General features: G+C 47.4%; 1 protein-coding gene across 1 annotated transcript in view; it reads left to right on the plus strand.

Moving 5' to 3' along the window:
• Nucleotides 1-23660, plus strand: part of P4HA3 (prolyl 4-hydroxylase subunit alpha 3) — a 41430-nt gene extending 17770 nt beyond the window's left edge. Inside the window, exons 5-13 of the mRNA XM_028516603.2 lie at nucleotides 3047-3098; nucleotides 5435-5598; nucleotides 5802-5978; nucleotides 12022-12086; nucleotides 14391-14550; nucleotides 15510-15572; nucleotides 18170-18238; nucleotides 22556-22652; nucleotides 23416-23660. Coding sequence (XP_028372404.1) covers nucleotides 3047-3098; nucleotides 5435-5598; nucleotides 5802-5978; nucleotides 12022-12086; nucleotides 14391-14550; nucleotides 15510-15572; nucleotides 18170-18238; nucleotides 22556-22652; nucleotides 23416-23486 — 918 coding nt within the window. The 3' untranslated portion in view covers nucleotides 23487-23660. The remainder of the gene's footprint in view (nucleotides 1-3046; nucleotides 3099-5434; nucleotides 5599-5801; nucleotides 5979-12021; nucleotides 12087-14390; nucleotides 14551-15509; nucleotides 15573-18169; nucleotides 18239-22555; nucleotides 22653-23415) is intronic.
• Nucleotides 23661-27912: the final 4252 nt, after the last annotated feature.

Genomic DNA, 27912 nt, shown 5'->3' on the forward strand with positions numbered 1-27912 from the left:
ACTCCTAGCCGCACACGAGATCATTGGAAAGTGGGGCTAGAGATGAGCAGGTGAGTTGCATTCTTCCCTCTCTGGCCCCTCCCCCACAGACAGATCCCCAGCGCAGCAAGGAGGGCTGCCCTGCCCAGGTGAATACCTAAGGCTCCACTCTCTTATGACTTAACAGGTGCACCAAGACGGAAAAAATAGGGCCCAAATGAAAAACAGAGCAAAACTTCAGAAAGAGAGCTAAGCGATGAAGAGATAGCCAGCCTATCTGATGGAGAATTAAAACCCTGATAAATCAAAATGCTCACAGATATTGAGCTTGGTTGAAAAATGAAAGAACAAATGAAAGATACCCAAAATGAAATAAAGCAAAATATTCAGGAAACCAACAGTGACAGGAAGGAAACCAGGACTCATATCAATGATTTGGAACAAAAGGAAGAAATAAACATCCAACTGGAACAGAATGAAGAAACAAGCATTCAAAAAATGAGGAGAGGCTTAGGAACCTCTGGGACAACTTTAAGTGCTCCAACATCTGAATCATAGGGGTGCCAGAAGAAAAACAGCAAGAAATTGAAAACTTATTTGAACAAATAATGAAGGAAAACTTCCCCAATCTGGCGAAGGGAATGAACTTTCAGGAAGTTCAGGAAGCTCAGAGAGTCCCAAATAAGTTGGACCCAAATAGGAACACACCAAAGCACATCATCATTATGTTACCCAAGATTAAAGATAAAGAGAGAATCTTAAAAGCATCAAGAGAAAAGGAGAGAGTAACTTACAAAGGAGTGCCTATAAGACTATCAGCTGATTTCTCCAAAGAAATCTTATAGGCAAGAAGGGGCTGGAAAGAAGTATTCCAAGTCATGAAAGGCAAGGACCTATATCCAAGATTGCTCTATCCAGCAAAGCTTTCATTTAGAATGAAAGGGCAGATAAAGTGCTTCTCAGATAAGGTCAGGTTAAAGGAGTTCATCATCACCAAGCCCTTATTATATGAAATGTTAAAGAGACTTATCTAAGAAAAAGAAGATAAAAATATGAACAGTAAAATGACAACAAACTCACAACTATCAACAAATGAACCTAAAAAATGACAAAAACAAAAATTAAGCAAACAACTAGAACAGGAACAGAATCAGAGAAATGGACATCACATGGAGGGTTTTCAGTGTGGAGGGGAAGGGAGGAATGGAGGGAAAAGGCACAAGGAAGAAGACGCATAATTGGTAGGCATAAAATAGGGTGTCAAAAATGGTATAGGAAACAGAGAACTCAAAGAACTTATATGTATGACCCATAGACATGAACTAAGGCAGGGGGGAAGCTGAAGGGTTGGGGGTGCAGGGTGGAGGGGGGATAAAGGGGAAAAAAATAGGAAAACTATAATAGCATAATCGATAAGATATACTTTTAAAAAATGCTGTCTCTCTCACAAGCCTACATTCCTAGCAGCACTATTCATAGCAGTGAAGAGGCAGAAGCAGCCCAAGTGTCCATCAAAGGCTGAATGGATAAACAAAATGTGGTACATACATTCAATGGAATATTATTCAACTTTTAAAAGGAAGGAAATCTGACACATGCCACAACATAGGTGAACCTTACGGACATTATGCTAAATAATATAAGCCAGTCACAGAGAGACCAATGCCGTGTGATTCCTCTCGTGTGTGGTAACTAGAGAGTCACCTTCACGGAGACAAAGTAGAATGGTGGTTCCCAGGGGCTGAGGGGAAGGGGAGATTAGTGCTGTTTAATGGGTACAGACTTTCGGTTTTGCAAAATGAAAAAATTCTGGCAATTAGTTGCACAATAATGTGAATATATTTAATACTACAGAACTGTACATTTAGAAATGGTTAAGGTAGTACATTTAGTTTATGTGTTTTTTACCACAATTAAAAATAATAATTAAAAAATGATGTCTCTGAAGACTATTTTTGTAATGGTATAAAAAAAATTCCTGCCCTGGACAGATGGCTTAGTTGATTGGAGTTTTGTTCTGTATGCCAGAAGTTTGCAGGTTCATTCCCAGCCAGGGTACATCACTGGGTTGCAGGTTCAATCCCTGGTCAGGGCATGAGCGGGAGGCAAGCAATCGATGTTTCTCCCTCACATTGATGTTTTTCTCTGCCTCTCTGTCTCTCCCTCCCTCTCTCTCTAGAATCAATAAAGAATATATATCTTGAGTGAGGATAAAAAAAATTCCTGAGAACAATGTTGAGTGAAAGAATCAGGATATGAAGCTGTATAAGAAATATAATTATAACTATGTCAAGACTATATGTTATGCAGAGTACTTGGAGGACCTGGGTTTCAGTGGAGCATTGTTTTTCTATTTCTCATATGTTTTAGAATGTGCTTATTATTGCTTTTATCATTAAAAAGAGAAATTTAATATGCAAAAATAAAATGATCGAAAGAAATATTGTTCCATCAGTGCATCATCATTCCACAGCAGCCTACACCTGGTTCTGTTCCCCAGGTTTGTTCGGAAAGTCCTGTTTACTTTTGACCATGTGTAGCCCAGGGCTGAATGGCTGCAGGGAGAGCTCATCACGATGCAGTGGGAATGTTTCGGCTTGAGCTGTCCTTTGCCTCCCTCCCATAACTTTACTGTAGACTCTAGGCAGTATTGAGCCTGGAGAAAAAATTTATATTTTTACTAAGGCTCTTATATTTTCATAATAAGTTTAATAATGAAATATACCTAAATAACAACGCCTTGCAATTACATGTTTTTGCGTGCTTCAGGATTTGAGGACATTTTAAGAAAGTTTATTCTCAGTTATTTGTCTACCTTCCCTGGTAAGGGTGGCAATAAGTCATTTGTAAATGAGGAGACTGAGGAGCCCTAATTTACATCAGGCTGCAAACCCTGCATTAGGGCAGAACCTCTGCTTTTCTAGGCTGCTGCTCATTTCAAGGAGTTGTATTACCTACTTGTGGTAAGAATATTTTATAATGTTTTTGAAAGTTCACTGATTGATTTGGTCAAAGGAGATATCCTCAGTGCAGTTAACTCTTCCTTTTTTTTTTTTTTTTTTTATAGGCGGGAAATGTCTCATGTGCTCTCAGCCTCTCCCGAGAGTTCCTTCTCTACAGTACGTAATGATAAAAGATAAGCCACAGGTCTGATTTACTGGGAAATCCTTCTGCTCTTGGCCTTAAAGCTCTGCAAGTGAAATATAGCTATCTATTTTTATTTTCCTAATTTCATAATCCAAATCACATTTCTAATTTTGGATTAAATCTTACACACTGATCAATGCATGCGGGTGGGGATTTTTAAGTTAGTTGCAAAATGCTAAGATAGCAACCTGTCCCTTTCCTCCCCACCCCCAAACAGTTATATATTATTGTTCTTCCACGGGGAGCAGGTCCTGGATGGGACCCAGTTCTTCAGGGACATCTAAGGACCCAGGATTGGGAAGTGGACCCGGGAACAAGTATGATCAACGGAAGCTGTGTGTGCAAGGGGAGTGACTCAGCAGGGTTACTCCCCACAGCTGCTTACAAAGAAATATCAGTTCTTCACTCTAAACCAGGGCTCGCTTTGCTGGGCAAGCATCCTGCCCATTTAGCACAGAACTCAGCTCCGACCCTCACCAGAGTTGAACAAGATGGAGACTTGCTAGCTTAGCTCTCTGCTTCAATATTTTTTTAAAAAGATTTTATTTATTTATTTTTAGAGAGGGAAGGGAGGGGGAGAGAGAGAGAGAGAGAGAGAAACATCAATGTGCGGTTGCTGGGGGTTATGGCCTGCAACCCAGGCATGTACCCTGGCTGGGAATCGAACCTGGGACTTTTTGGTTCCCAGCCCGCACTCGATCCACTGAGCTACGCCAGCCAAGGCTCTGCTTCAATATTTTTGTTTAAAATTTTGGTAGTGAACCTTGGTCCAGGTAGCTCATTTGGTTAGAATGCCGTCCCAGTATACCAAGGTGGCAGGTTTGATCTCCAGTCAGGGCACATACAAGAATCAACCAATGAATGCATAAATAAGTGGAACAACAAATCGATGTTTCCCTCTCTCTGTCTCCTTCTCTCCCTCTCCTCCTTTTCTCCTCCCTCCCCCCTCTTTAAAATCCATAAAAATAAAAAAAATTTTAAATTATAAAAATAAAATTTTGGTAGTAGGTGGCTTCCCAGGTTTTCCTTTAATAAGATATTTAGATACTAAAGTAAGATACAAAATCACTATAATGTCTTAATATTTATAAAGTATTTCATGGAAGACTTTACAATTATATTTATTGATCACTTTTTAATGAATTCACTTAGTAATGTTACTCCATTCTCATAATTTGACAAATGGCAGAATAAGGAAGTGGCTGTATAGTCTGGGAACACATGGGCAGTTAGCGGTGCAGGCAGCATGAGAAACCATGTCCCTTTGTGCTCGGTCTACTGCAGTCTCTGCCTCTCCCAGGGAACCCACACCGTGCGCTATCATAGGTGGGTACACAGGACATAGCAAACCGAGATTCCTGGTTCCATTTCTGGCTTTGCAATATTTTCATTGGTGTCTTGGGTTCATCATTTCCATTCTTCAAAATTTCATTTCTTCTCCTGTTAGAAAAGGGTGGTCATTTCTGCCCCCTCCCTTGCCATGACAGAGGTGGTGGTTGGAAGCAGACTGAGCTCCACAGAGAAAGTTGCTTTTCAGAAGCATTAGAGCAATTCAGTACCTTCTCCTGAGAGGCACTGAGAAATACACAGAGACTAGCAGGCCAGGGGTAGCTGCCACCCCGCAGGCATCTTGCAGCCTAAGTGGGCACAAATAAGACACGAGACCTCTGCAGGAACCCAGGCTAGAACCAAAGCTAGAACCCCTTTGTCCCATACTGCTCTGCTCTGTGTGTAGGCTAGTTAAGAATTTTGAAGGATCTAGTAGCGTTGGGAATTAATCAATTAGCTTCCAGTTCTCCAGAAGAATAGACTGGGTCTCTGCTTTAGGCTTTGGCTCTCTCAACTTCTCTTTATAGCAGTGACTTGTCCTGTTTCATTTCAACTAGTTATTTAATGTCTCTTTTCTCCATCAGACTGTAAACTCCAGGGGGTTAGCCTCTAGCAGAGTATCAGGTGCACAGTAGATGCTCACTGAAGATTTACTGAACAGATGAGTAAATAAACAAATGAAAGAATGAAGCTTATTCCCTACACATAAAACTGACCATCACACTGTCCTAGAGCAGCCCACTTTCCTTCCCAAAGTCCTTTGCACCCTCAGATCTGTCAGGCTCAACTCAACCTTTTAAAAATACCAGGACTGCTCTGGGAAGGAGGGCCTCACATCCTCAGTGCACGGACACAGCAGTTACTCCAGGTGCCTCGTTGCCGCTTGTGTGTGGCAGTGAAGCTGTAGGAAACCACGGCAGTGCTCCCTGGGGGCCGCTGTTTGTTCATCTGCGTTGTTCCCTGCTCTGGTTTCTCCCAGGCCCAGATAATAAGAGGATGGCCAGGAATGTCTTGAAATATGAAAAGCTCTTGGCAGAGAGCCCCAGCTGGGCAGCAGCAGAGCCTGTCATCCAGAGGCCCAATGTACCCCACCTGCAGACCAGAGCCACCTACGAGGAGCTGTGTCAGACCCTGGGCTCCCAGGTAGGGTTTTTCAGAGAAAGGAGAAAGGGAAACCAGCTTGGCTAGAAAGGGTAGAAATGGGACAATGTGCGGAAAAGGCTATAAAAATGCAGGGATTGAATTCTGAATCTCCCACATTCCACTTCCTTTATGCTGTAGTTCCCCTAAATCAGTGTGGCTCCTAGACCCTTTCCTCTTATGCTGATTCTAGCCTTTCCTTCCAGCCTACGCACTACCAGATCCCCAGCCTCTACTGCTCCTACGAGACCAGTGCCAGCCCCTACCTGCTGCTGCAGCCCGTCCGGAAGGAGGTCATCCACCTGGAGCCCTACGTCGTTCTCTACCACGACTTTGTCAGTGACCTGGAGGCTCAGAAAATTAGAGGATTTGCCGAGCCGTGGGTGAGTGTCCCCCACACCTTCCAAGAACTCTTGTGTCTTCACACGCCCGGAGTTCAGGAGTATGAGCATAGGCGGCCTGAACAACAAGGCGTTTCGTCAGTCTAGGAGTTCAGAACAACAACCATTCCATGGAGCTAGTCAATGGCAAAAAAAATCACAGTAGTAGTTGCCTCTGGAGGGAGGGGACTGGCTGGGAAAAGGTACACGGGGGATTCCTGGGGTGTTGAAAATGTGCTCTCAATATCTTCTCAGGGATATGGAGTGCACAGCTGTAGGCATTTGTCAAAACTTGCCAAATGGTACACTTGAGTTCTGTGCATATCACTGTATATATATTTTTTATTCTCACCCAAGGACACCTTCTCATTGCTTTCAGAAAGAGAGGATGGGGAGACACACACACACACACACACACACACACACCAGTGTGAAAAAGAAACATCGATTGGTTACCTTCTTATATATGCCCTGACTGGGGATGGAGCCCACAACCTGGGTACGTGCCTTGACCGGGAGTCAAACCCTTGACCTTTCAGGCTATGGTATGACACTCCAACCTACTGAGCCACACTGGCCAGGGCTCATTGTATGTAAATTTAACTTAAAAAGAAGATCCCCCCAAATGTCCATCATCCCATGTAACTGGTAGAAGAAAAAAAAAGGGTGAAGTGACAGGGGCAAGAGTGATGTCCTGGTCCAGAACTACAAATTACAGAGTGGTGGAAAGTTTAGTTCAAGTTTATTATCTTATTAAGGGAGAACATGAGGCCCAGAGAGGGGAAGGGACTCGATTAAGGTCACACGTGCAAGTAGAGCCAGAAGAGAAACTTAGAGGTGCGTTGGCTGTCACTCTGAGAGTCTACCTCTGTGATCACACCAGGTACCTCAGGCAGAGGTGTGCTCGGGGCGAGCCGACCCCACCCGAGATCTCCGGGGCGGCCATGCAGATTTGCTGCTTTCTCACGTCAGCCTCGGCCGTGGGCTGACTGCAGCTGTGCCCCTCCTGTCCTCACTCTGGGACCAGTCTGACGGGCGGCCTCTGCTGGGGACACTGCCAGTCTCGTGGGCGAGGAAAAGACAGAGATGGCAAACTCCTAGCTGGCTCCTAAAGCTTCTGCTTGCAAGTGCCAGACATTACGTCTGTTCTCAGTCACTGGTTAAAACAAGGCGCGTGGCCACTGCCGTCCAGAGGGACAAAATGTCTAATTCTCCCACAGGGAAGGCAGCGCTGGTCCCTGTGCTAAGCTTGATGTCGGTGTACAGGGGACGTTCAATTGTCCCCCAGGCGTGTGGCAAATATTTAGAAAAATAATAGAGCCTATCAAGGCTGACTCAGAATCGCTCACGTCACTGGCCCCTCGCGGAGTGCTGTTCCCGCGGGCGGGCAGCCGTTCAGCTGTTCGCCGGCCGAGCAGAGCCTGCGGTGTGTGTGTGTGTGTGCCGGACGTGGCGCCGGTGCTGGGCGTCCAGGGCCGGGGTGCGGGTCCTTTCCCTCCGGGGGCACTTACCGCATGATGGGGAATGCAGATCCGTACCATACGTTGTGGCATAGATATGCTGTCAGAGAGACGTGTGCAGGGAGTCGTTTTTTGGCAGCACAAGACAGTAAAGCCTCTGCCCTGGCCGGGTGGTTCCGTGGGTTGGTTGGAGCATCGTCTCACGCACCGAAAGGTAGCGGGTTCGATCTCCCGTCAGGGCACACACCTAGGCTGCAGGTTTGGTCCCCGTTAGGGTTGCGTACAGAAGGTGACCCATCGGTGTTTCTCTGTCTCTCTCTCTCTCCCGCTCTCTCTCTAAAATCAGTAAATATATCCTTGGGTGACGATTGTTTTTTAAAAAAGTGAACCGTCCTCTGAGGGAAAGGCAGCTGGGTGAGGACTAGGTGAGGGAAGAGGGAGAAACAGAGAAGGCTTCCTTGTGGAAGTTCCTCGCAGTGACAAGGCGGCAAAGGGTCTTCCAGGAAGACAAAGGCGCCTGTGCAGGCACGCGAGCTGCAGTGCGCTCGGAGGCGGGGGCGGCGCGGTGGCTGCGGTGGCTGCGGTGGCGTGGGGAGGTGGGGAGGCGGGGAGGCGGGGAGGCGCTGCTGGAAGCGCGGACGTACCGCGCCGGGGAAGTTGGCTTTCACCCCGGAGGCTGCGGGAGAGCGGTCAGACGGTTTTAACAGGAGAGGGCAAGATCGGGTGTGCAGACTTGAAGGAGGGTTCTGAGGGCAGACACGGACTGGAGGGGAGGAGAGTGGCAACAACAGTCATTTCACCTAAAAGCCAATCCAGTGAAGTTCAGAAGCTTTGTAGAGAAGGTTTTTGAGATGATTAAGCTCCAGCAGTGGGTTGAAGGATGTGTTTTCAATGGCTCCGGCTTCTGCGTGAGCCAGCAGGAGCACTTGGCCAGCAGCTGCATTTTCCTGGGAACAACCCTGTTGCCATGGTAACAGGACAAGGCAGCTCACCGGGAGATACTCACTTAATCCCTCCTGGCGGGGTCTTCCACTTGGCAGGCACCGACCTTGCCGCACTCCCTTCCCCCAGAAGGGTCTTGCTGGGGTGGCTGCTCTCTGTCTGATCTTCGGCTCTGCCCGGAATAAGCCCCATGGTGGCAGCGGCCCCACGGGAGGTGAGCACAGACACCCCAGTGGCTTGTGTTGAATTTATCTGCTTCCTAGTCACTGTCCCTTTTCCAAAGAATGCTCTCTTGTCACCCCCCTCCACACCCACCTTCTATCCACACTTGAAGACTTGGTTGGAACCCACGCCTCCCCGGCACACCAGCCCTGCCCACTCTCGCCCACTCTCGTTGGTTCTTTCTGTAGAAACATTTTCTTCACAGTACTTTTTGGGGGCCACATACAATAATAACCTCTCTCTCTTCTGAACTAAAAACTCTGTCACCAGTTGTTTGGTATTTTCATTTATTCTGCCATTTATGTGTTTTCTGGTACCACCAACAGTGTCACGGGCGAGCATCCTGTCTCCCCAGCCGGACTGTAAACTAGCTGGGATCATATGTTGTCCTTGAAACACCTAGCCCTGTATTATACTGGTTACAAAGTAATCGGTACAGAGTAATCTCTAAAGGGTTGACTCAGATCATGTCAAGTCCTCACTTAAACTCTCCAACGGGTCACTTAGAATGACTACCAGCTCCTTGGCCTGGCTGCTGCCAACCCCTTCCGTAGCACGTCCCCCTTGCACCCCACACACACCCCAGCTGCCCTAACCCTGCACCTCCGTGCACTAGTCATACTATCACTAACCTCCTCACACATTCTGCTCTGTCTAAAACGCTCTTTCTCTGACGTCTTTTCACCTGTATGATTCCACTTACCTTTGGGGTATCCTGGGAAGCCTTCCTGGTCCCCATACGCATGGGCTAGATGCTGCTTCTCAGTATTTCCACAGCATCCTTTACTTGCCCCTTCAGGTGCCATTGCATGACCTATATCTGGCTTCATGTGCTGTATTTCCAATGCCTAGCACAGTGCTTTGCACAGAGAACAACCAATAAATATTTGTCCCAGAAATGAATGTGTACTGTAAATAACGGTTAAAGGAATTAAGTGCAAGGTGGCTCCTTAATGGAGGGTGTGGGGAAGGAGAGTTTCCCTAGGACTTTTTTTTTGTAACTACTGCTGTTGCCCTAAAAGAGCAGTAGGGAGCATCTCTCCTCAACGAATCCTCCTCTCTCCTATGAACGACTTGGAGAGGATGCTGGGGACAACTGGTGAAGGATTAGATAGAGGCGCTGCCAGTCCCCTGCCGATTTCCCACCTCCTGACATCCTGATATTGTCGAGTGATGGGAACTCCCAAGAACGTGTTGTTCATGTGCTGCATTTTTTAGCTGGGGAAATAGGTCTGAGGAAAGAAAGAGGCTTTCCGAAGGCATCTACCTGGTTTAGGAGCAGGAATAGTAGTAACATTGCAGAAGCCTCCAGAAAGGGAAAAGGTTTTGTCTGGTGCAGCTCCGTGCCCCGTGCTCTGCTCTGACTGCACGGGAAGTGCAAGTGCCAGGGCTCGTTCTTCAGGCAAAGGACTCGGCTCACCTCCCAGCATTGAGCGCCCCTCCCTGGCAGGCCTTCCCTAGGCCTGGGCTGGGGGAGGGGCAGGCAGAGGGGGAAGGGGGGGACACAGCACTGACAAAAGGCCACGTCCTTGCCCTTATGGAGCAGAAGTCACATCGTTGTGAAAATAAACAGTATTTCTTTTTTCTGTCCCTGGTACAGCACTTTTGCAATTAGAAGCCACTTTATTTTAAAATAATGTAAATGTTCTGTCCAGGCGTTCAGTTAAATTAGTGGCTTCAAACCTGTTTGGCTCCTTCCTGCCCCCCATAGCGAACAGATTTTGATTCTCTGTAAGGAGGAGCTTTCGCTGGAGTTGTTCAGAAGAGGCGCCCTCTGAGGGTAGAAGGTTCCCTGTTGGCGGTTCATTTAATTCAACAAACAGGAAGCGCTTACCCTCAGACAGGCCCCGCCCCACACACAGACGCAGAGAGGAAAGAGAAACAGCCCTCTTTCTTATGGAACTCAGCCTTGCAGACACAAAGGGATTCAAATATCACTTTGTTTGAGCTCAACAGACTTCTATTGAGTGCTTATGTTACAGAACAACAAGGAGGGGCCTGGGATGATATACTATTACCCGAAAGGAACCCCCCAGGTTTGTTATGTCTGCCACCTATAGAAAGACATCTCTCAATGCTAGAGATTCGTGAAAAGGAAAGGAAATGTTTATTCAACGCTATACAAACTTAAAGTAATGACCTAATGTCCTCATCAAAATCCCAAAGTCCCTTAAAACACCCCCCCACACACACACAGTCCTTCCTTCCCCTCTTTGCCCAGTCTGGGGTACCGTATCTCAGGAAAGGAAATAGAAGTCCGTGGCTCAGGTAGCCCCCTGGTTCTTCCCAGTAATCCTTCTTGGCTGGTAGGCCTCCTTCGGTTCCCAACACCATCATCTGTGTCGCCGGGATCTCTGCTAAAGCCGGGTGGTGGTTCCCCCTTCTAAAGCTGTGGGAGTCTCCCTCTGGCAAAGCCATGTGATTCTCCCTTCTCAATGGCTGCAAGGAGGGAGGGTCGCCACTCTGCCAAAGCCAAGTGGTGGTTCTCTGCTAAAGCTGCATGGTGATTCTCTCCTGCAGGGCTGCGGGAGTCCTCTCTCTGCCAAAGCCACGTGGTTCTCCCTCGCAGGGCTGTGGGAGTCTCCACTCTGCTAAAGACCGAGTGGTTCTCTCTGCACTGCCACACCCTCATGGTTCTCCCTCCACTGCCCCAGCCGAGTGGTCCTCCCTGCATAATGGCTGCCACATCTGGGTTTAAATCCCCGAGCCAATCCTCCTCTCCAGCCCCATTTCCGACTCCTCCCACAATCGGCTACACTTGCCATCAGTCTCACATCCTTCCAGCTTTATTGGACTGCCATCATGAGTCTAGGCAGGTGTGGCCCTATGTCATGGGGCCAATCTTCTCCAAGCTCCCACACAGGCGCTGTAACTCGGGGGACCTGCCCCCCAGTTAAGTCTTGGGGGGAAGTTACTTCCATTCCCCTGGCTCAGAGCATGGCCACAGCTATTTAACATATCTATGCAACCAGTTAAAAGTTATAGATATGTTAAATGACCACACCAGAGGTTAGCTGCAAAGCTGTTGCTACACAAAACAGCTCTGGATGGCCCTGCTCCATGTTTCCCTTCCCCCAACCCACACCTGTGGGGGGAGGGGATGGTCAGGACATCCTAATATTTCCTGAATACCTTGAGTTCTGGACCCCATTTCAAATCCCTATTTGGGGTCCCCCTCTTGGCTGCACCCTGTTACACTTACGGTCTCCCAGACTGGATGCTAAGGTTTTTTGTCCCTTATTTTTTAATTTCAAGATTGATGGCTATCACTAAATTGGTGGCTTGTGCAAACTTTTATTTGGGAAGAACTGGTGATTGTTAGGTTAATACTTAGAGAGGGGAGGGCGTGTCTGTGGAGAGACAGAGCTCCTCCCTCCGCATCATCTAACCACCTGGACTTTCTCCTACCTTCTTCCCACCAGCTGCAGAGATCTGTGGTGGCCTCGGGCGAAAAGCAGTTAGCAGTGGAGTACCGCATTAGCAAAAGGTAAGGGGGCCCTTCCTAGTCAGGAGCTCCGTCACAGCTGCCGCCTGCCCTCCGACCGGTGGCGCCATCAGAGATGCCGCTGGAGAACCTGTCGTTCGTGTTTCTGTCCGTGCATTCCTGTAGACGGGGAGAAACTTCCACTGCCCTCACCCAAAGGCCTTTCCCAGGTTGTTATATGGTCTGAGGACTTAACTAGGAGGCTATTAGGGGAAACACTTGAAAAACCAAAAAATAAGTGTGTCCTTGTTCTAACCAGGATTGTTTTCCCAGAGAATACAGTCCCATCCCCATTCGTAATTTGATTTTATAAGGTTCCATTCCCACCTCCTGACTCATATTCAAAGCATGACTTGCCAACACTCAGGCAGGAAGAATGACTAGACTGACCCCTCGGGGGAGGGGGGGTGAGAATGACCCTTAGGCAAGACGGCTTCTCTGGAGGGGCAGATTCAGCTGCCTGGGCCCAGCTGTACCCCTCCCTCCTCTGCCCCTCCCCCGCCCCTGCAGTGCTTTATTTGTGCTGTAAGGATGGGACTGATGATGATGATACAGTGAGAGGAGGGTCCCCCTCGCAGCCACAGGAGGGGAGGCGAGATGACCGAGATGGCCGTGTCCTTGGGGTGAGGCCAGGCCTCAGGCTGGGCGGATGGTGTCTGTTGTCTGGGAAGTGAGGAGAGTGATGAAAGCTTTGATCCGGAATCTGGTGCCTCCAGGGGCCGTTCACGGTAGGAGGCCTCCTCTAAGCTTTGGAAGGCGCATATGACCTCAGCTTCATTGTTTTCCTAACCTTTCTGACACCCTGGTGCCAGAGAGAAGATGAACCTTCTGGGGCAGTAGGTGTTCTCTTTACTTTTCAGGTAAAAGGGCTGAGATGCTCATTACCGCCTCTTGCCCCTTCCCTCCACCGCCCTGCTTCCCTTTGAACTCCGGCTCTGTGCTCACAACTTCACCGTAACTTGTCTCTCGAAGGTCACCAGTGAGCCCCTAACTGTCAGACCACGCTCCCCCCACAGACCTTCACTGACCTTCCGTTACCCACAAAGTAAAGACCAGTTTTCTGAGTACAGAGGCGCATCTTTGGACAGCTTGCCCCGGGCCTACTGGTCCAGCCTCATGTCCCGTTACTTGTTGTCACAGGTGTGCACACTGCACTGCCACCCCTCCGTGTCTGCACCGATGCTCTTTCTTCACCCTGCAGCACTCGTGTCCTTCCACCTGTTGGCGTTTTATGCCCCTTAACATCTGGCCTGCACGTCGCCATCTTATGGCAGAGCCCCGGTCACCATGGTCTCCTTCCTCCGTGCTCCCCAGCATTGTCCGTGAAGACGGGTCCTCGTGTTTCACCCCACCTGCATCTGTGCTCAGTTATATTCCTGTATCTTCTCCCATGAGCTTTTTGACACAATGGCCTCATCTTGGCTGTTTTTGAAACCGAAGAGCACACAGCATGTGCTCCATATGAAAGAATGTGCAAATTAACCCAGAATTTAAAGAGTAAAGACTTGGTCTTCCCATATCGTGCTGAGGTTCTTCCCTTCAGAGCTTCATCTCCCTAGGAGACTCCCTTCCGCATTTCTCCAGGACCTTCCTTCTGATCCCAAGTCCTCCGCTTTGTCAGAACCTCAACAAGACATTCGGGAAAAGAGACTGAACTTTGCTCTTTGACCTTTGACCTACCCTGATTTGTCTTGGAGTGGAGCAGAAGAGCACAAATTTTTCTGTGTTCTACTGCAACCTCTAACGTACAGCTTACAAATCACCTTCACAGGTACAGACTCTAACAATCCTCTGAAGTCTGTGATGTAGATATTGTTATCATCCCCACTTTACAGAGGAGTGCAGTGAACCTTAGGGACAGTCAAGGTTAAGTGCCCAATAGAAGGTCACACGGAGGATTATCAGGCACCGCTCATACTCCTTCGAACCCAGAGCTTTTTCCATTGCACACAGCTGCTGCTGTGTCTCTAGAGCAGCTGTTTTAAAGGCAGGTTTCTGTGCTTTTCCTCTTTGCATCCCAGTGCCTCATGCTTTGACCTTCACTCTCCAAAGCACCTAGCACGGGGCCTGGCTCTCCGCGAGCCTCAGGGACTGTCTGTTGAACGAGTGAAGGTGTGACTGTTAAGACAGCGTAAGATGGCCTGGGCGGACTTGGCGTGAGGAGAGAAGGTGATTAAGCATCCACGCCTATCTTCCGGTCCTCCTTGTTCTTCCTCTGGCAGTAGACATCTTTCGTTCATTTGTTCACAGATGTTTACTCACTTCTGGCATCAGATCACTAATGCTCTAATCTCTGATTTGTTTAAGCGCCTGGCTGAAGGACACTGTCGACCCAATGCTGGTGACCCTTGACCATCGCATCGCTGCCCTCACAGGCCTCAACATCCAGCCTCCCTACGCGGAGTACCTGCAGGTGGTGAACTATGGAATCGGAGGGCACTACGAGCCTCACTTTGACCATGCTACGGTAACTGTGGGGTCAGTGAGCGAATCCTGGGAGAGGAAGCACAGAATTGCCTATTTCGCTGAGTCAGAGCTCTTGCAGGCCTCCTATGGAATGCTCAGTGAAATCTTAGTATAAAGGTTCTCGTTCCAGGAAGATCTGGAAGCCTTGGTTTCCCGCTGATTTCTGGTGGCTCATTTCCTTGTGTGCCACCACCCCCTCTCTGTGGTTTGCTAGGGGGAGGAGAATGTGGACTACCAGTGTCATCTGTCTTGCTTCACTCAGACACTCCCCAGGGAAGACTGTCTTTTCTCCGGTTACTCTCTTTATCTATGTATTTTGTGATTCTATTTATATGAAATTTCTAGAAAAAGACAAAACTAAAGAGACAGAAAATAGAGCAGTGGTTACCAGGGATCGGGGCTGGGAGTGGGGACCGGCGGCAGACGGACCTGAGGAAACCCAGCTGGTGGGAGCCTTCAAAAGCTGGCCCGGGGGGATGGTTGCACGGCTGTGAAACTCACTAACATGCATGGACCAGCACACTCACACTGGGTGAATTTCATCACAGGTAAATTATATCTCACACTGTTCCACAACAAAAAGGGATGTGTCTCTTCAACAAATAATTGGGAACTCCAGTCTTATCACTTGCTATTACAACAGAAAAATTATCTGTGATATTTTATATACTAATTTCTGTGTTTCACTAAGAACCTGAAGGTACAGTTAACCCCTCATAGAGTACTTTCATTCCTGGCAAGGAATTCTGTTTTATAAGTGTTTAATATCTTAGTAAAAAAAAAAAAAAAGTACATTGAGTATCAAAAAGCACAGATGGGCACAAATTCAACTAGGTGTAGGTGAAGGCTATCTCCCACCTGTGACGCCCCATTTTTCTCCTCCCTGTGTTATGGTGACATCCTGGTTGCCTCTCTGGTGCCAGCTGCATAAAATAACGATATGTTTTGCTTTTGTCGCAGTCGCCAAGCAGCCCACTGTACAGGATGAAGTCTGGGAACCGAGTTGCAACATTTATGATCTATGTGAGTCTTGTTCTGAGCCAGGGCTTCTTGCTTAATGATTGTTTATGTTTCTCTCTTATGGTTTTCAAAGCAATTTCAGGTATTGATTTAATCTGGTAGTTGCAGCTGAAAAGTCTCCAGGATTTTTGTGAATTCCAGGCAGTATTTCTATTAAGCGCTATAGGAGATACAAAGAAGTACAAATCAAGGGTTCCTGGCTTCAGAGAGCTTCCAGTGTGTCAACCTAACTGGCCTTGTCCTAGGCAGTGGTTAGGATGGGAAGTGGGGTTACACTGAAGGCCAGGAGATCCTGGGGCCTGGAAACCACAAGGAAAGGTTGTGGAGCTGTGAGGGGAAAGGGGAGAGAAACGAGGCATCTGAGATTACTACAGGAGGAAGAACAGAGATGCCTGCAGACAAATTCGTTAAGTGCTGCTCTGCCATAAGTAGTGCACATTTTCGTCCTTATGTCCCCATAAAATCTGTATGATACCCTCTTCAAAAATAAACTGGCCTTCTCTGCTAATTTATGACCTGATTCGAAGGGATTTGGTACCAGTCTTTATGATCTCCTCTATCTCCTTCCTTTCCAAACATGTGGGTTTTATAGACAGTTCAGAATTTCAATCGTCTGTTGCTCACATCACAAGAGGTATATTACTATTAACTGAAGGGATAAACATGCTAAATACAAGGCTCTCTGTAACACCCAGAGATGAAGGCCTGTTTCCAGGCTCTTAGGATAGCACACGCCCCCACCCTCGTGTGCCCTCTCTTCTTAGTGCTGCATCTGATCACAGCGCAGCCAGGAAAGGGCCCTCAGAGGTCAGGGCTCTGCCAGGGGTGTCAAACTCATTTTCACCGGGGGCCACATCAGCCTCACGGTTGCCTTCAAAGGGCTGAATGCAATTTTCGGACTGTATAAATGTAACTGCTCCTTAACTGTTAAGTGAGAGCTCGCCACTGCTGCTGGGTAGAAGCAAGGTGCCAGGCCAGATAAAACAAGGCGGAGGGTGGGATTCAGCCCGCATGGGCCTTGTGTTTGCCACCCGTGCTGTAGACTTTCATGGCGACATTCCAACATGTTCTTCTTGTGGTTCAGTTTTTTAGTTCCTACAGAACTGGAAGGTTGTCACTTCCAATGGTGACTGGCCTCTAGTGGTCATTCTGAGCGTTCTGATCAGGCACAGAGGGAAGGGACACAACTTGAATTGGCAGTTGGCTGCATCTCTGGTTGATGACTCAAGCTGGCAATGGGAAGTCACAGATAGTGAAGAAGATTGATATCAACCAAAGAATAAGACCTCTCAGGGCCAATGTCTGTTTTTTATCCCCCTAATGTCTTCTACAGCTGGTTCCCTGGTTACAGAGGCCCGGTTACTATGGTAAGGGTAGCAGGAAAGCAGGAGCCCCGCAATTCTCAGTGGCAAATGCACATGTGTGTATGTGTGTGTACACTGTGCATGTGTGTTTGGGCTTCAAGCGTTTGAGACACTAGAATGGAATGCACTTTGGGTTTGGAGTCAGTTGGCCTCATTCTGGTTCTGCTACTTAATACGTGGCCTCAGCACAAATCATGTCTATTCTTTGAGCTCGTGTCCTGGCTCTGTGCCTCCTCACAGGATAGTCACGAGGATCAGTGAGATAATACAGGGCATGTCACTCTCTAAAGTTTCATGGAATGTTTCTATCATTGTACCCCATAAAGCAAGGACCCCATAATGTCCCTAAAACACATAATGTCCCAGTATGTGTTTTCATAGTAAGAAAACACATTCATAATTCTGGAATATGCTGGGGAAGAAACTCCTTAGCTGAGGTTACCTGGAGAGGGGCTGGGTGACCTGGGAAAGGTGCCATCTGCAGTTCCTATGATGCCCGACTTTTAAAACTAATCGATGTAGTCTGAACAGTGTTCTGTGAGCCACGGCTCATGGCCTGCTAGTGGGCTGTGGAATAAATTTAATGAATCTGATCGGCATTTAAGAATCTGAACTAGAATAAAGTAAAATGAAATGGAAAATAACAGAGGGTATCTTATGTAGTAAGAATTTGAGAATTTTTTTATTATTGACGTTTTGTCGAAGCGGGGGAGAGACAGACAGACAGACATCAGTTTGTTGTCCACTTGTTGATGCATTCACTGGTTGATTCCTATGCGTGCCCTGACCAGAAGTGAAACCCGCACCCTTGGTGTATCAGGACGACACTCTAACCAACTGAGCTACCTGGCCAGGGCCAAGAATATTGTATGAAACATTTACTTTATTTTAGGGTGAGTGTGTGTGCAAGTGTCTTGCATTGTGAAACTGTTTCTGCTGAGGGTCTTAGAGTTTTAATCTGTTTATTGTAGCCCCACTGAGGATGTTAGCTGGAAGGGGAAGGACAGGGAGCATTCCTAAACGTCCTCTTGTGGCCCGGCAAGCAAACACCGATGCCGCTGAGTAGGCTCCATGAATCCCTAAATTGGATGGTTGTCGTTCCATAAGTGTTTCTCCCAGAGTTGAAATAGGAGAATACAGGAGGGAATCTATGCAGAAATGGTATCAGAAGTCAGGTAGGGTGGAGTAGGGCGGTCCTGGGCTATTCCAACTCTGGCTCTTCCTCTGGTGTTTCAGCTGAGCTCAGTGGAAGCTGGTGGAGCTACGGCGTTCATCTATGCCAACTTTAGCGTGCCTGTGGTCAAGGTGAGTGGGGGTCTGGTCCCAACAGAGGCTGTAGGTGAAACTAACATTGTAGCCTTCATGTTCTCTGTGCTTGTAAGCTTATTCCTGGGGGGCAGGAGAAGATTAGAGGGCTTTCCCCAATTCCCAGAATCAAAGATAATCCCTCAGTCTTCTATATGACCACATGTTATTATTCCTCTATCTTAAATTTTATTTGCACTTATGTTACAAGTAGATGATTACATGTCTGCCTCCCCTATTACAATAGAACTCAAAGGAAAGAACTATTTTTATTAACCTTTGGATCCTCTACAGCAACTGGTCCCCTCAGTCATTCATTCAATACACAGAGGGCTGGAGGCACTGAGGGTGCCAAGGAAAACTCACAGTCTTTGTGCTCCAGGAGCTCACAGAGAAGGTAATAGGTAGTAACCAGGTATGGCAATAGGACTATGAAATCATGTGAGGCAGAGGAGGGCCATGTGAAAAGAGGTTTATTTAATGAATAAATATACCCCAAATTTCAGATCAATCAATCCATTAGGGATCATAGTCCCTATTGAATTCAGGAGTGAAATGAGGACAAATAAATGAGTTCATGACTATAAAGCACTTACCATAGTACCCAGCACATCCTAAGTATACATCGAGTAAACACAGGTATGTATGAATATTTGGGGGGTTGGCCATGGTTAAAGTACGTCTATAAGAAGTATGTAGGGAACTTCCGGTCAAGATGAAGGTGTAGGAAAACATAGCTTGCCTCTTCACACAACCACAGCAAAATGACAACTAGATTACAAAACAAATATCCCCAAGAACTATCAGAAAATTGAGCAGTATAGAAGTCTGACAACTGAAGAATTAAAGAAGTCATATTCATCCAGACGGATAGGAGGGGCAGAGACTCATGAGAAGTGTAGAGACATGATGTGGTGCAGAACGGCAGGTCCTGTACCCACGTGTGGTGGGTAAAAATTGGGAGGGATACTTCAGGAGCGAGCGATCCCAGGCCCAGACCAGGCCACCCAGTCCAGAGTTCTGGCACCAGGAAGGTAAGTCCCCATAACTTCTGGCTGTAAACACCAGACGAAACTGCAGGATTATCAAGAGACTCCTCTTAAAAGGCCCACAATGGACTTAGGATTCATGCAGACCCACCCCCTCTGGGACTCAGCACCAGAGTAACAGCTGGAAGGGTACAAATGGCATTCGGGAAGAAGGGGAGAAACTGAAGTGACTGGCAACAGGGCAAGTGCTGGAGGACAGCTTCCTCTGGGGCAGTCTCCAAAGTCCAGGCAGTGGCATCGTTCCTTCTCTGAGCCCTCCCCCACACCAAGCCACAAAGTGGTTGATCCACCCTGGCGATTTCCTAAGCCTCCGCCCCATACAATTTACAGGTGCCTTTTCTACAACAGGCCATGCTACTAAGTCAGGGAGTCAAAACAGCTCTACCGAATACACAGAAACAAACACAGGGAAGCTGCCAAATTGAGCAAAGACATGTAGCCTGGTTGAAAGAACAGAACAGAACTCCAGGAAAAGAACTAAATGAAATGGAGATAAACATCTATCAGATGCAGAGTTCAAAACACTGGTTGTCAGGATGCTCAAAGAAATCATTGGGTACTGCAATAGCATAAAAAGACCCAGGCAGAAATGAAGGTTACATTAAGTAAAATAAAGAAAACTCTACAGGGAACAAACAGTTCCCTGGGGGTGAGGCCAAGAATCACATCAATGATTTGAAACACAAGGAAGAAAAAAGCATTCAATCAGAACAGCAGGAAGAAAAAAGAATCTAAAACAAACAAACAAACAAACCAAGGCTAGAATAAGAAACCTTTGGGACATTTCTAAACATACCAACATCTGAATCATAGGGGTGCCAAAAGGAGAAGAGGAAAAGCAAAAAATTGAAAATTTATTTGAAAAAATAATGAAAAAAAAACCTTCCCTAATTTGGTGAAGAAAATAGCCATACAAGTCCAGGAAGCACAGAGAATTCCAAACAAGTTGGACCCAAAGAGGACCACACCAAGATGCATCATCATTAAAATGCCAAAGGTTAAAAATAAGGAGAGAATCTTAAAAGTAGCAAGAGAAAAGCAGAGAGTTACCTACAGAGCAGTTCCCATTAGAATGTTAGCTAATTTCTCAAAAGAAACTTTGCAGGCTAGAAAGGACTGGCAAGAAGTATTCAAAGTGATGAAAAGCAAGGACCCACAACCTAGATGACTCTACTCAGCAAAGCTATTGTTTAGAATTGAAGGGCAGATAAAGTGCTTCCCAGACAAGGTAAAACTAAAAGAGTTCATCACCACCAAGCATTATTATATGAAATGTTAAAGGGAAGTATGTAAGAAAAAAGATCAAAACTATGAACAATTAAAATGGCAACAAATTCACAACTATCAACAACTGAATCTAAAACTAAGCAAACAAGCAGAACAGGAACAGAATCACAGAAATGGAGATCATTTGGAGGGTTATCAGCTGGGAGGGGGCAGGGGAGGATGGGGGGGTGCCGGGGAAGTGCAGGGATTTAAGAAGTACAAATTGGTAGGTACAAAGTAGACAGGGGGATGCTAAGAACATAGGAAATGGAGTAGCCAAAGAACTTATATGCATGACCCATGGACATGAACTAAGGGAGAGGATTACTGGAGGGAATGGTACCAGGTGGAGGAGGATAAAGGGGGAATAATTGGGATAACAGTAATAGCATAATCAATAACATATATATATTTTTCTTTTTTATATATTTTATTGACTGCTATTACAGTTGTCCCATTTCCCCCTCCCCTCCAAGCTGCACACCCTCTCCCACCCATATCTCCCCCTTTAGTCATGTCCATGTGTCATAAGTTCTTTAGCTTCTACATTTCTCATACTATTCTTACCCTCCCCCTATTTTCTACCTACCATCTATGCTACTTATTCCTGTACCTTTTCCCCCTCTCTCCTCCTCCCACTCCCCTGCTGATAACTGTCCATGTGATCTCCATTTCTGTGGTTCTGTTCCTGTTCTAGTTGTTTGCTTAGTTTCTTTTGGTTTTGCTTTAGGTGTGGTTGTTAATAATTGTGAGTTTGCTGTCCTTTTACTATACATGTTTTTTTTATCTTCTTTTCTTAGATAAGTCCCTTTAACATTTCATATAATAAGGGCTTGGTGATGATGAACCCCTTTAACTTGGCCTTATCTGAGAAGCACTTTATCTGCCCTTCCATTCTAAATGAAAGCTTTGCTGGATAGAGTAATCTGGGATATAGGTCCTTGTCTTTCATGACTTGGAATACTTCTTTCCAGCCCCATCTTGCCTGTAAGGTCTCTTTTGAGAAATCAGCTGACAGTCTGTTGGGAACTCCTTTGTAGGTGACTGTCCCCTTATCTCTTGCTGCTTCTAGGATTCTCTCCTTCATTTTTACTTTAGCTAATGTAATTATGATGTGCCTTGGTGTGTTTCTTCTTGGGTCCAACTTCTTTGGGACTCTCTGAGCTTCCTGGACTTCCTGGAAGTCTATTTCCTTTGCCAGAATGGGGAAGTTCTCCTTTATTATTTGTTCAAATACATTTTCAATCTGTTGCTCTACCTCTTCCCCTTCTGGTGCCCCTATAATTCGGATGTTGGAATGTTTAAAGATGTCCTGGAGGTTCCTAAGCTTCTCCTCATTTATTTGAATTCTTATCTCTTCATTCTTTCCTGTTTGGTTGTTTCTTTCTTCCTTCTGGTCCACTCTATTGTTCTGAGTCCCAGTTTTCTTCCCATTACTGTGGGGTTTGACTCTTAGTTGCATTATTTAAAGCCCCTGAACCAAAACTTCCTTGCTGGTAGGTTGGGGAGTGTGATAATGCCGGCTTCCTGGGCGTCTTATCAGTGAGTGCCTAAGGAAGGTAGGAGGCTGAATTCATTAACTTCTTGGCTGTGTGAGGAAGGCTTTACTGCACCTCGTGGTTTTTGTTGCGTGCCTCTCCTCAGTGACCCAATGACATCCTATGCTCATCTTTCTCCTAGCACTTGCCACGATGTCCTGTCCTGGGCTGTTTTTATATCTGTCTGTCCTAAAAGACTGTGAGCTCCCGAGAGCAGAACGGACAGGATTTGCCTCTGCGTGCTCAGGGCCGGGAGCAGGGTAGGCCCTCAATAAATGCCAGATGCGTGAGTGAATGAGCAAATGGTGGCTATGCCACTTTGTGCCGTTTTGTGCATGCCTGGCCTCCAGTCTGCGCAGACAGTTTTTTGTAATGACACGCGTGCGTTTGTTCTCAGTCATGTGCTTCCAAGGAATGAGATTCTGGTGCGCCCCCACTCCGGGGTCGGGCCCTTTTGTTTTCAGAATGCAGCCCTGTTTTGGTGGAACCTGCACAGGAGTGGCGAAGGAGACGGAGACACACTGCATGCTGGCTGTCCGGTCCTGGTGGGAGATAAGTGGGGTAAGGCCCGCCTTTCTGGGTGTGAGAATGGCGTGAGCGGTTCATAGTGAAGTGAAACAGGGGTGGATGGAGAATAGCATAGCCCTGTCATTCCAAAAGCTTCATCACAGTGCCATGTTACATGGGGACGGTCAGGTTCTGGGGTAGTTGTCCCCAACAAATTGGGAGCCTGTCACAGAGCAGGTGTGAGTAAAAGTTCATTGACCCGACCAGACTGGCCCTGATTCCCGAGTGCAGCTGAGGAGGCCTGTGAGGCTGGTCCCAGTCCTGCATCCTGCAGAGAGAACCCTCAGGTTCCCCATGAGGAGAGGGTCAAACGAGGAAGAGATAAATAAATAGGAAATGTGTTTATATGTGTCCAAGAGCACTTCTCTCTGAACACAGAAGAAGGAGAAGAGGGACTCTCATGCTGAGATGGGCATGGCTGGGACAGGCCGCCCCAAGTGGCCCTCATTCCTCTGGAGTGGCACCGTGGGGGAGGTGGGCTTATAGGAGCTCCGTGAATGGAAGATGAGTGACCTTAGGACCCACGGGTTTGAATTAGTCTACAGTAGACAGGACCTGTCAGGGACTTTTTCCAGGGGACAGTGTCCTCTTTGCTATTTATCTCTGCTAGAAGCAACATCTTGTAGCCCACAGCAGGGCTGCCAGTGGGGTCAGGCAAGTGAGTTGAACTTAAGGAGGCCCAGGCACACCCCTGTGGTGAGCGCTGCCCCTGTCCAGTGCTGCTGAGCCTACTCTCGCCCCGCCCCCCCTTACACAGTGGCCAACAAGTGGATCCACGAGTATGGACAGGAGTTCCGCAGACCCTGCAGCTCAAGCCCCGAAGACTAACGTGTCGGCCGAGAGGAGCTGCTGGAGTCCTTGGCTTTCCAGAGAAGCCAGAAGCCGGAGCCAGGAGGGATGAAAGGAGAGCGCCCCGCGGAAGAGGGCCTTGTCGGCGGCGCCATGTGTTCCCGGCAGGCAGGAGGCAGGGAAGTGGTCTCTGCGAGGGACACTCGAGAGTTCACGGAGAAACCATTCACGCTGCTTCTCCTCCGGGCGTGAGCCACAGTGGACTGGACAGTTCAAAGGACAGGGCAAGAAGGCTGGAGAGAGAAGTTTCTGGAGATCAGGTACTCTCTGTGGGGAACAGGACACACCAACAGTCTCTGGGGGCCCTGAGTGCAGTGAGGACGCAGGCCCGCAGGAGGGGCTGGCCCGGCTCCCGGGGCTGCCCGCCCTTCACCCGCTGACTTCTGCTGAAGACCGGACAAGCAGTGTCTCTGTCTCAGGAGTGTACTTCAGATAGTCTTTTTAAGCAGAAAGCAGTTTTTCCTTTTTCTTTGGATGATGATATTTTAATACAGCCATTAAAAACGTTTACACATCATTTTCACACGAAGCATATTCTTACAGTATAACATTGAGTGAAAAAAAGCAGAATGTAAAGTTTTATTTATGCCGTCATCTCAATTTGGTTCACCTCCTACCACTCCCCGCTCACTCCGTTCCAGACACACGACATTCCTTCAGTTCCTCCAGACCACCGTGCTCCTGCCCTCAGCATCACCCCCGCTGTTCAGGCCTTTGTATTTGCTGTCCCCTCAGCTCCTCCAGGGCCAACCTCCTGTCACCATTTCTTCCTTGGCTCAGCGCCACACAGGCCTTGCCTGATCACCCTGCCTTCCAGCCATTTTCTTTCACATTAACTGATTTCATTTTTTTTTAATTTTTATTTTTTAAAAGTAAAACAGACATGTCTTTATTTTACCTGGGTTTTTACAAAAGTTTATGTTAATAATTGACTTGTATGTTTCTGTCTTTTAAAAAATATTTGATTTCATTTTCTTTGTTAACTCGTTTCTGGAATTGAAATGACTTGATTCATTTGTTTAGTTGTGGCCAGCCGCCTCCCCCGCAGGACGAGAGCTGTAAGACGACGCCCTTATATCTTGTAAATGCCTCCATTATAGCTCTCATCTCCCTGTATTTCTACATTTTCTTATTTACCTGGCTGTTCACGTTGGTCTCTGTGCTCCTTATTCTTCTTGGTTCCCCAGCGGAAGGTCTGGTTTGAATTAAGCAGGCATTCAGCAGAAAGTGTTGGATAAATGAATAAGAAGGCATGCTCTGAGCTGTGCTTTGGGGGACAGGTAGAATTTTTGCAGGCAGAGTCTTAATTCGGAGTACTTCCCAGCAAAAGGACTAGCATGGCGAAGTCTGCACTGACCAGTGACTAATATCTGAGCTCTTGTGCAAAGAGAACATTCCAGGCAACTTGGCTCAGGTTTCTCAGCAGGGGCAGGGGTGTGTGTCTTGCTCACAAAGAAGCCTCACAGCTAAACCACTCGGTGGTTAGACAGTGTGCCGCCCCTGCCCCCAGCCTGCACCACCCACTTCTGGGCTCCTGCTCCCCACAGCTCTGCGGCCCCCAAGGACAGGGTTCTGTTGTGCTGACGTGCAGCTTCCTGCATAGCCCTGACAAGCGCCTGGTCACATCCCATATTTCTGCCAAGTATGCCTGGATTCTGGAAATGGCCTAAGTTATTCTCATATAGGGGAGGAAAATAATTTTCCCTCTACCATTCTGTGTTCTTAGCTGAGACCTCTGTAATTAAATACAGAGTGACAAGAGAAAAACACAGAAGTTTGTTAACATGTATATATCTTATATACATGGGAGACACTCAGAGACAAATGAGTAACTTCCTGAGGTGCTGAGAATTCAGGCTTAAATGGGGGAAGGGGAGGGAGGATGGAGGCCTCCTTAGGAACAATGAATGGGCCCTTAGAAGACTAGATGGGAGGGGAGGTATGTATGGTGGTGTTCGAGAGTTCGGGTGTGGGGTCCACTTCTAGTCCCCTCTCCTGTGATGAGTCAGTCTTCCTGGTGGATGCAACTCCCAGGGAGAGGATTCATGACAACTGAGTTCCTTTCAGAGGATCTCTCTTTAAGCAGGTGAACAGAGTTCAGAGAAAGCTTCCTCCTGTATTTGCTGTTTTTCAAGGGCCTATAGCTCAAAAATAATCAAATGCCAGAACAGCTTACAATGTGGCATGTTTTGCTACCTTCAGTCACATACTGACACCCTGCCCCCAGCTCCAGCGGCATGGGCCTGAGACAGAAAGCCGTGTAGGCAACGCTGCCTCCTCTCTTCACAGCTGTGGGGATCAGACCGCAGCCGTCTCAGGGCTGCAGGCTGGGTCTGAGCTAAAACCAGCAATGGTGACCTTGGTGAGTTTCCCACATGACAGGCACCTTTCTAAGGGCCCACGTGAGTTAATGAAACTCTGAGGGCGCAATGAGTTAATGCTCATCCCAATCCTACAAGGTTGATCAGTCACTAGCCCTGTTTTACAGGAAAGAAGGCAGTTAGAGAGTTAGGCAACTAGCCACGATCCCACACTCTAGCTCCAGACCTTGTGCTTCAAACCACTACTTTCACCTTGTCTAAGAGGTGCGGTCATCAAACATCGTGACCTGTGACTGAGACCCCAAAACCGTGCAAATGAAGCAACAACTGCTTGCTGAGCATTCCCCAGGGGCAGGCCCTGGCCCCTGGTGCACCGTGGGGAGTGAGGTGCAGGATGCAGTTGGCTAGTAGGGAGATAAGACAAAGTCATCCAGAGTTAAATGTTGGCTAAACACAGTATGAAATGCTGCATGCAATGAGATGAATTATTGAATGCTACAATCAAGAGCTGAAGGGGTCACTGTGACTTGAGTAGCTGGGGTAGCCTCATTATTCAAATCACATTACCAAGGTGTGAACTCAGAGCCAGGCCTTTGGGGGCACCAGGAACAGAGAGAATTCTGTGCTGACCCTGCCCAGACCCTTAGATCATCATAGGACAACGCAGCCACAGGTGGAGACAGGTGCAGCGCACTGACAGGCCCCCCACCCGCCCAGAGTCTGCCTGGTAAGGAGCAAGTCTTGATGGTGGGGGAGGGGTGGCCTGGGGAGGGTTTGTAGAGGTGCAGAAAGAGGAGCAGGGCCAGGAGGAATGATGCTCCACAGAACTTTTGGCCAGTAATGTTAGCTTTAAAAACACCTCTGCATTCCTTCTCTCGAACCTCACCTACCCAGGGAAGAAAGGTGAGCAGGCATTGTAGAGAGCAAGGTCTGGAATGGTTAGTGGCATGCCTGGGGTGACACAGGAGAGCTTGGCCCGAGGCCTGGCCTTCTGTCTGCCTCACCAGTGCTCTTTCCCCTTGATGGCTTGCAAAGCAATGCCCCCCACTGCACCACAGCTGGCGAGTGGAAATGCCTTCTTCTTTTATCTTTGCATGTGCTTCCGTGTCCTCAGAGACTCTGACTGGTCCTGTTAGAAAGCGGTGTGGCTGTGAGATGCCCACCTACGGCGCTTTGTGGGTAGGTAGCTAATTACAAATAGGACTGACTGTACACCTTATTTACAATTTTGTCTTTCTTCCTTGCTCTGTTCTTCAACCATTTTCCGGACAGCTTTGTCCAACCTGGGCTCCTGGCAGTGCATTAAATGTCTCTTGCAGGCTTCGCTCCAGGGAGTAATTACAATCATCATCATCTTTAGTAACCACACATCGGCCATCCGTCCTCACAATGAGATAGGCACCATTATCCCCATTTTACAGATGAGGGAAACTGAGGCAGGGAATGTGTAACCTGCCAGAGGTCACACAGCTATAGTGACAGAGGCAGGATTCAAATCCAAGATTGCCTATCCCCAATCATCTTAACCAGCTCTCTGTTGTTAGCATTACGTGTTGTTTCACTGTGATGGTTTCATTCCCATTGGCAGTATCTTTTGATGCCAAATTTTTAAATATTTTATTTATTTTTTTTAGAGAGTGGGGAAGGGAGGGAGAGAACATCAATGTGTGGTTGCCTCCAGTGCGCTCCCAAAACTGGAGACCTGGCCTGCAACCCAGGCATGTGCCCTGACTGGGAATTGCACAGGCGACCCTTTGGTTTGCAGGCCGGCACTCAGCCCACTGAGCCACACCATCCAGGGCAAGTGTCAAAAATTTTTGAGAGGAGTCTCCAACATTTCCCCAGGCTTCAAAAAGGTCTATTCTTTGTGCCTCTAATGCCTAATGACCAAGAACCCTGTTCGATGTAGGTATTTGTTGAATATACGTATGAGTCACCTCGATTCCGAAGATGCATTGCACTATGACCAGCCCCATGCTAAGTATTCCATGAGAATCCAAAAAATGAGGACGGCTGCTCACTGCCCTTAAGGCAAAATTAGCACGTGCCCAAACAGAAGAATAGACAATTAGGTATAGTCAAGT

This window comes from Phyllostomus discolor, chromosome 6, assembly GCF_004126475.2.
Source record: "Phyllostomus discolor isolate MPI-MPIP mPhyDis1 chromosome 6, mPhyDis1.pri.v3, whole genome shotgun sequence".
In the NCBI taxonomy this organism is placed as follows: domain Eukaryota; kingdom Metazoa; phylum Chordata; class Mammalia; order Chiroptera; family Phyllostomidae; genus Phyllostomus; species Phyllostomus discolor.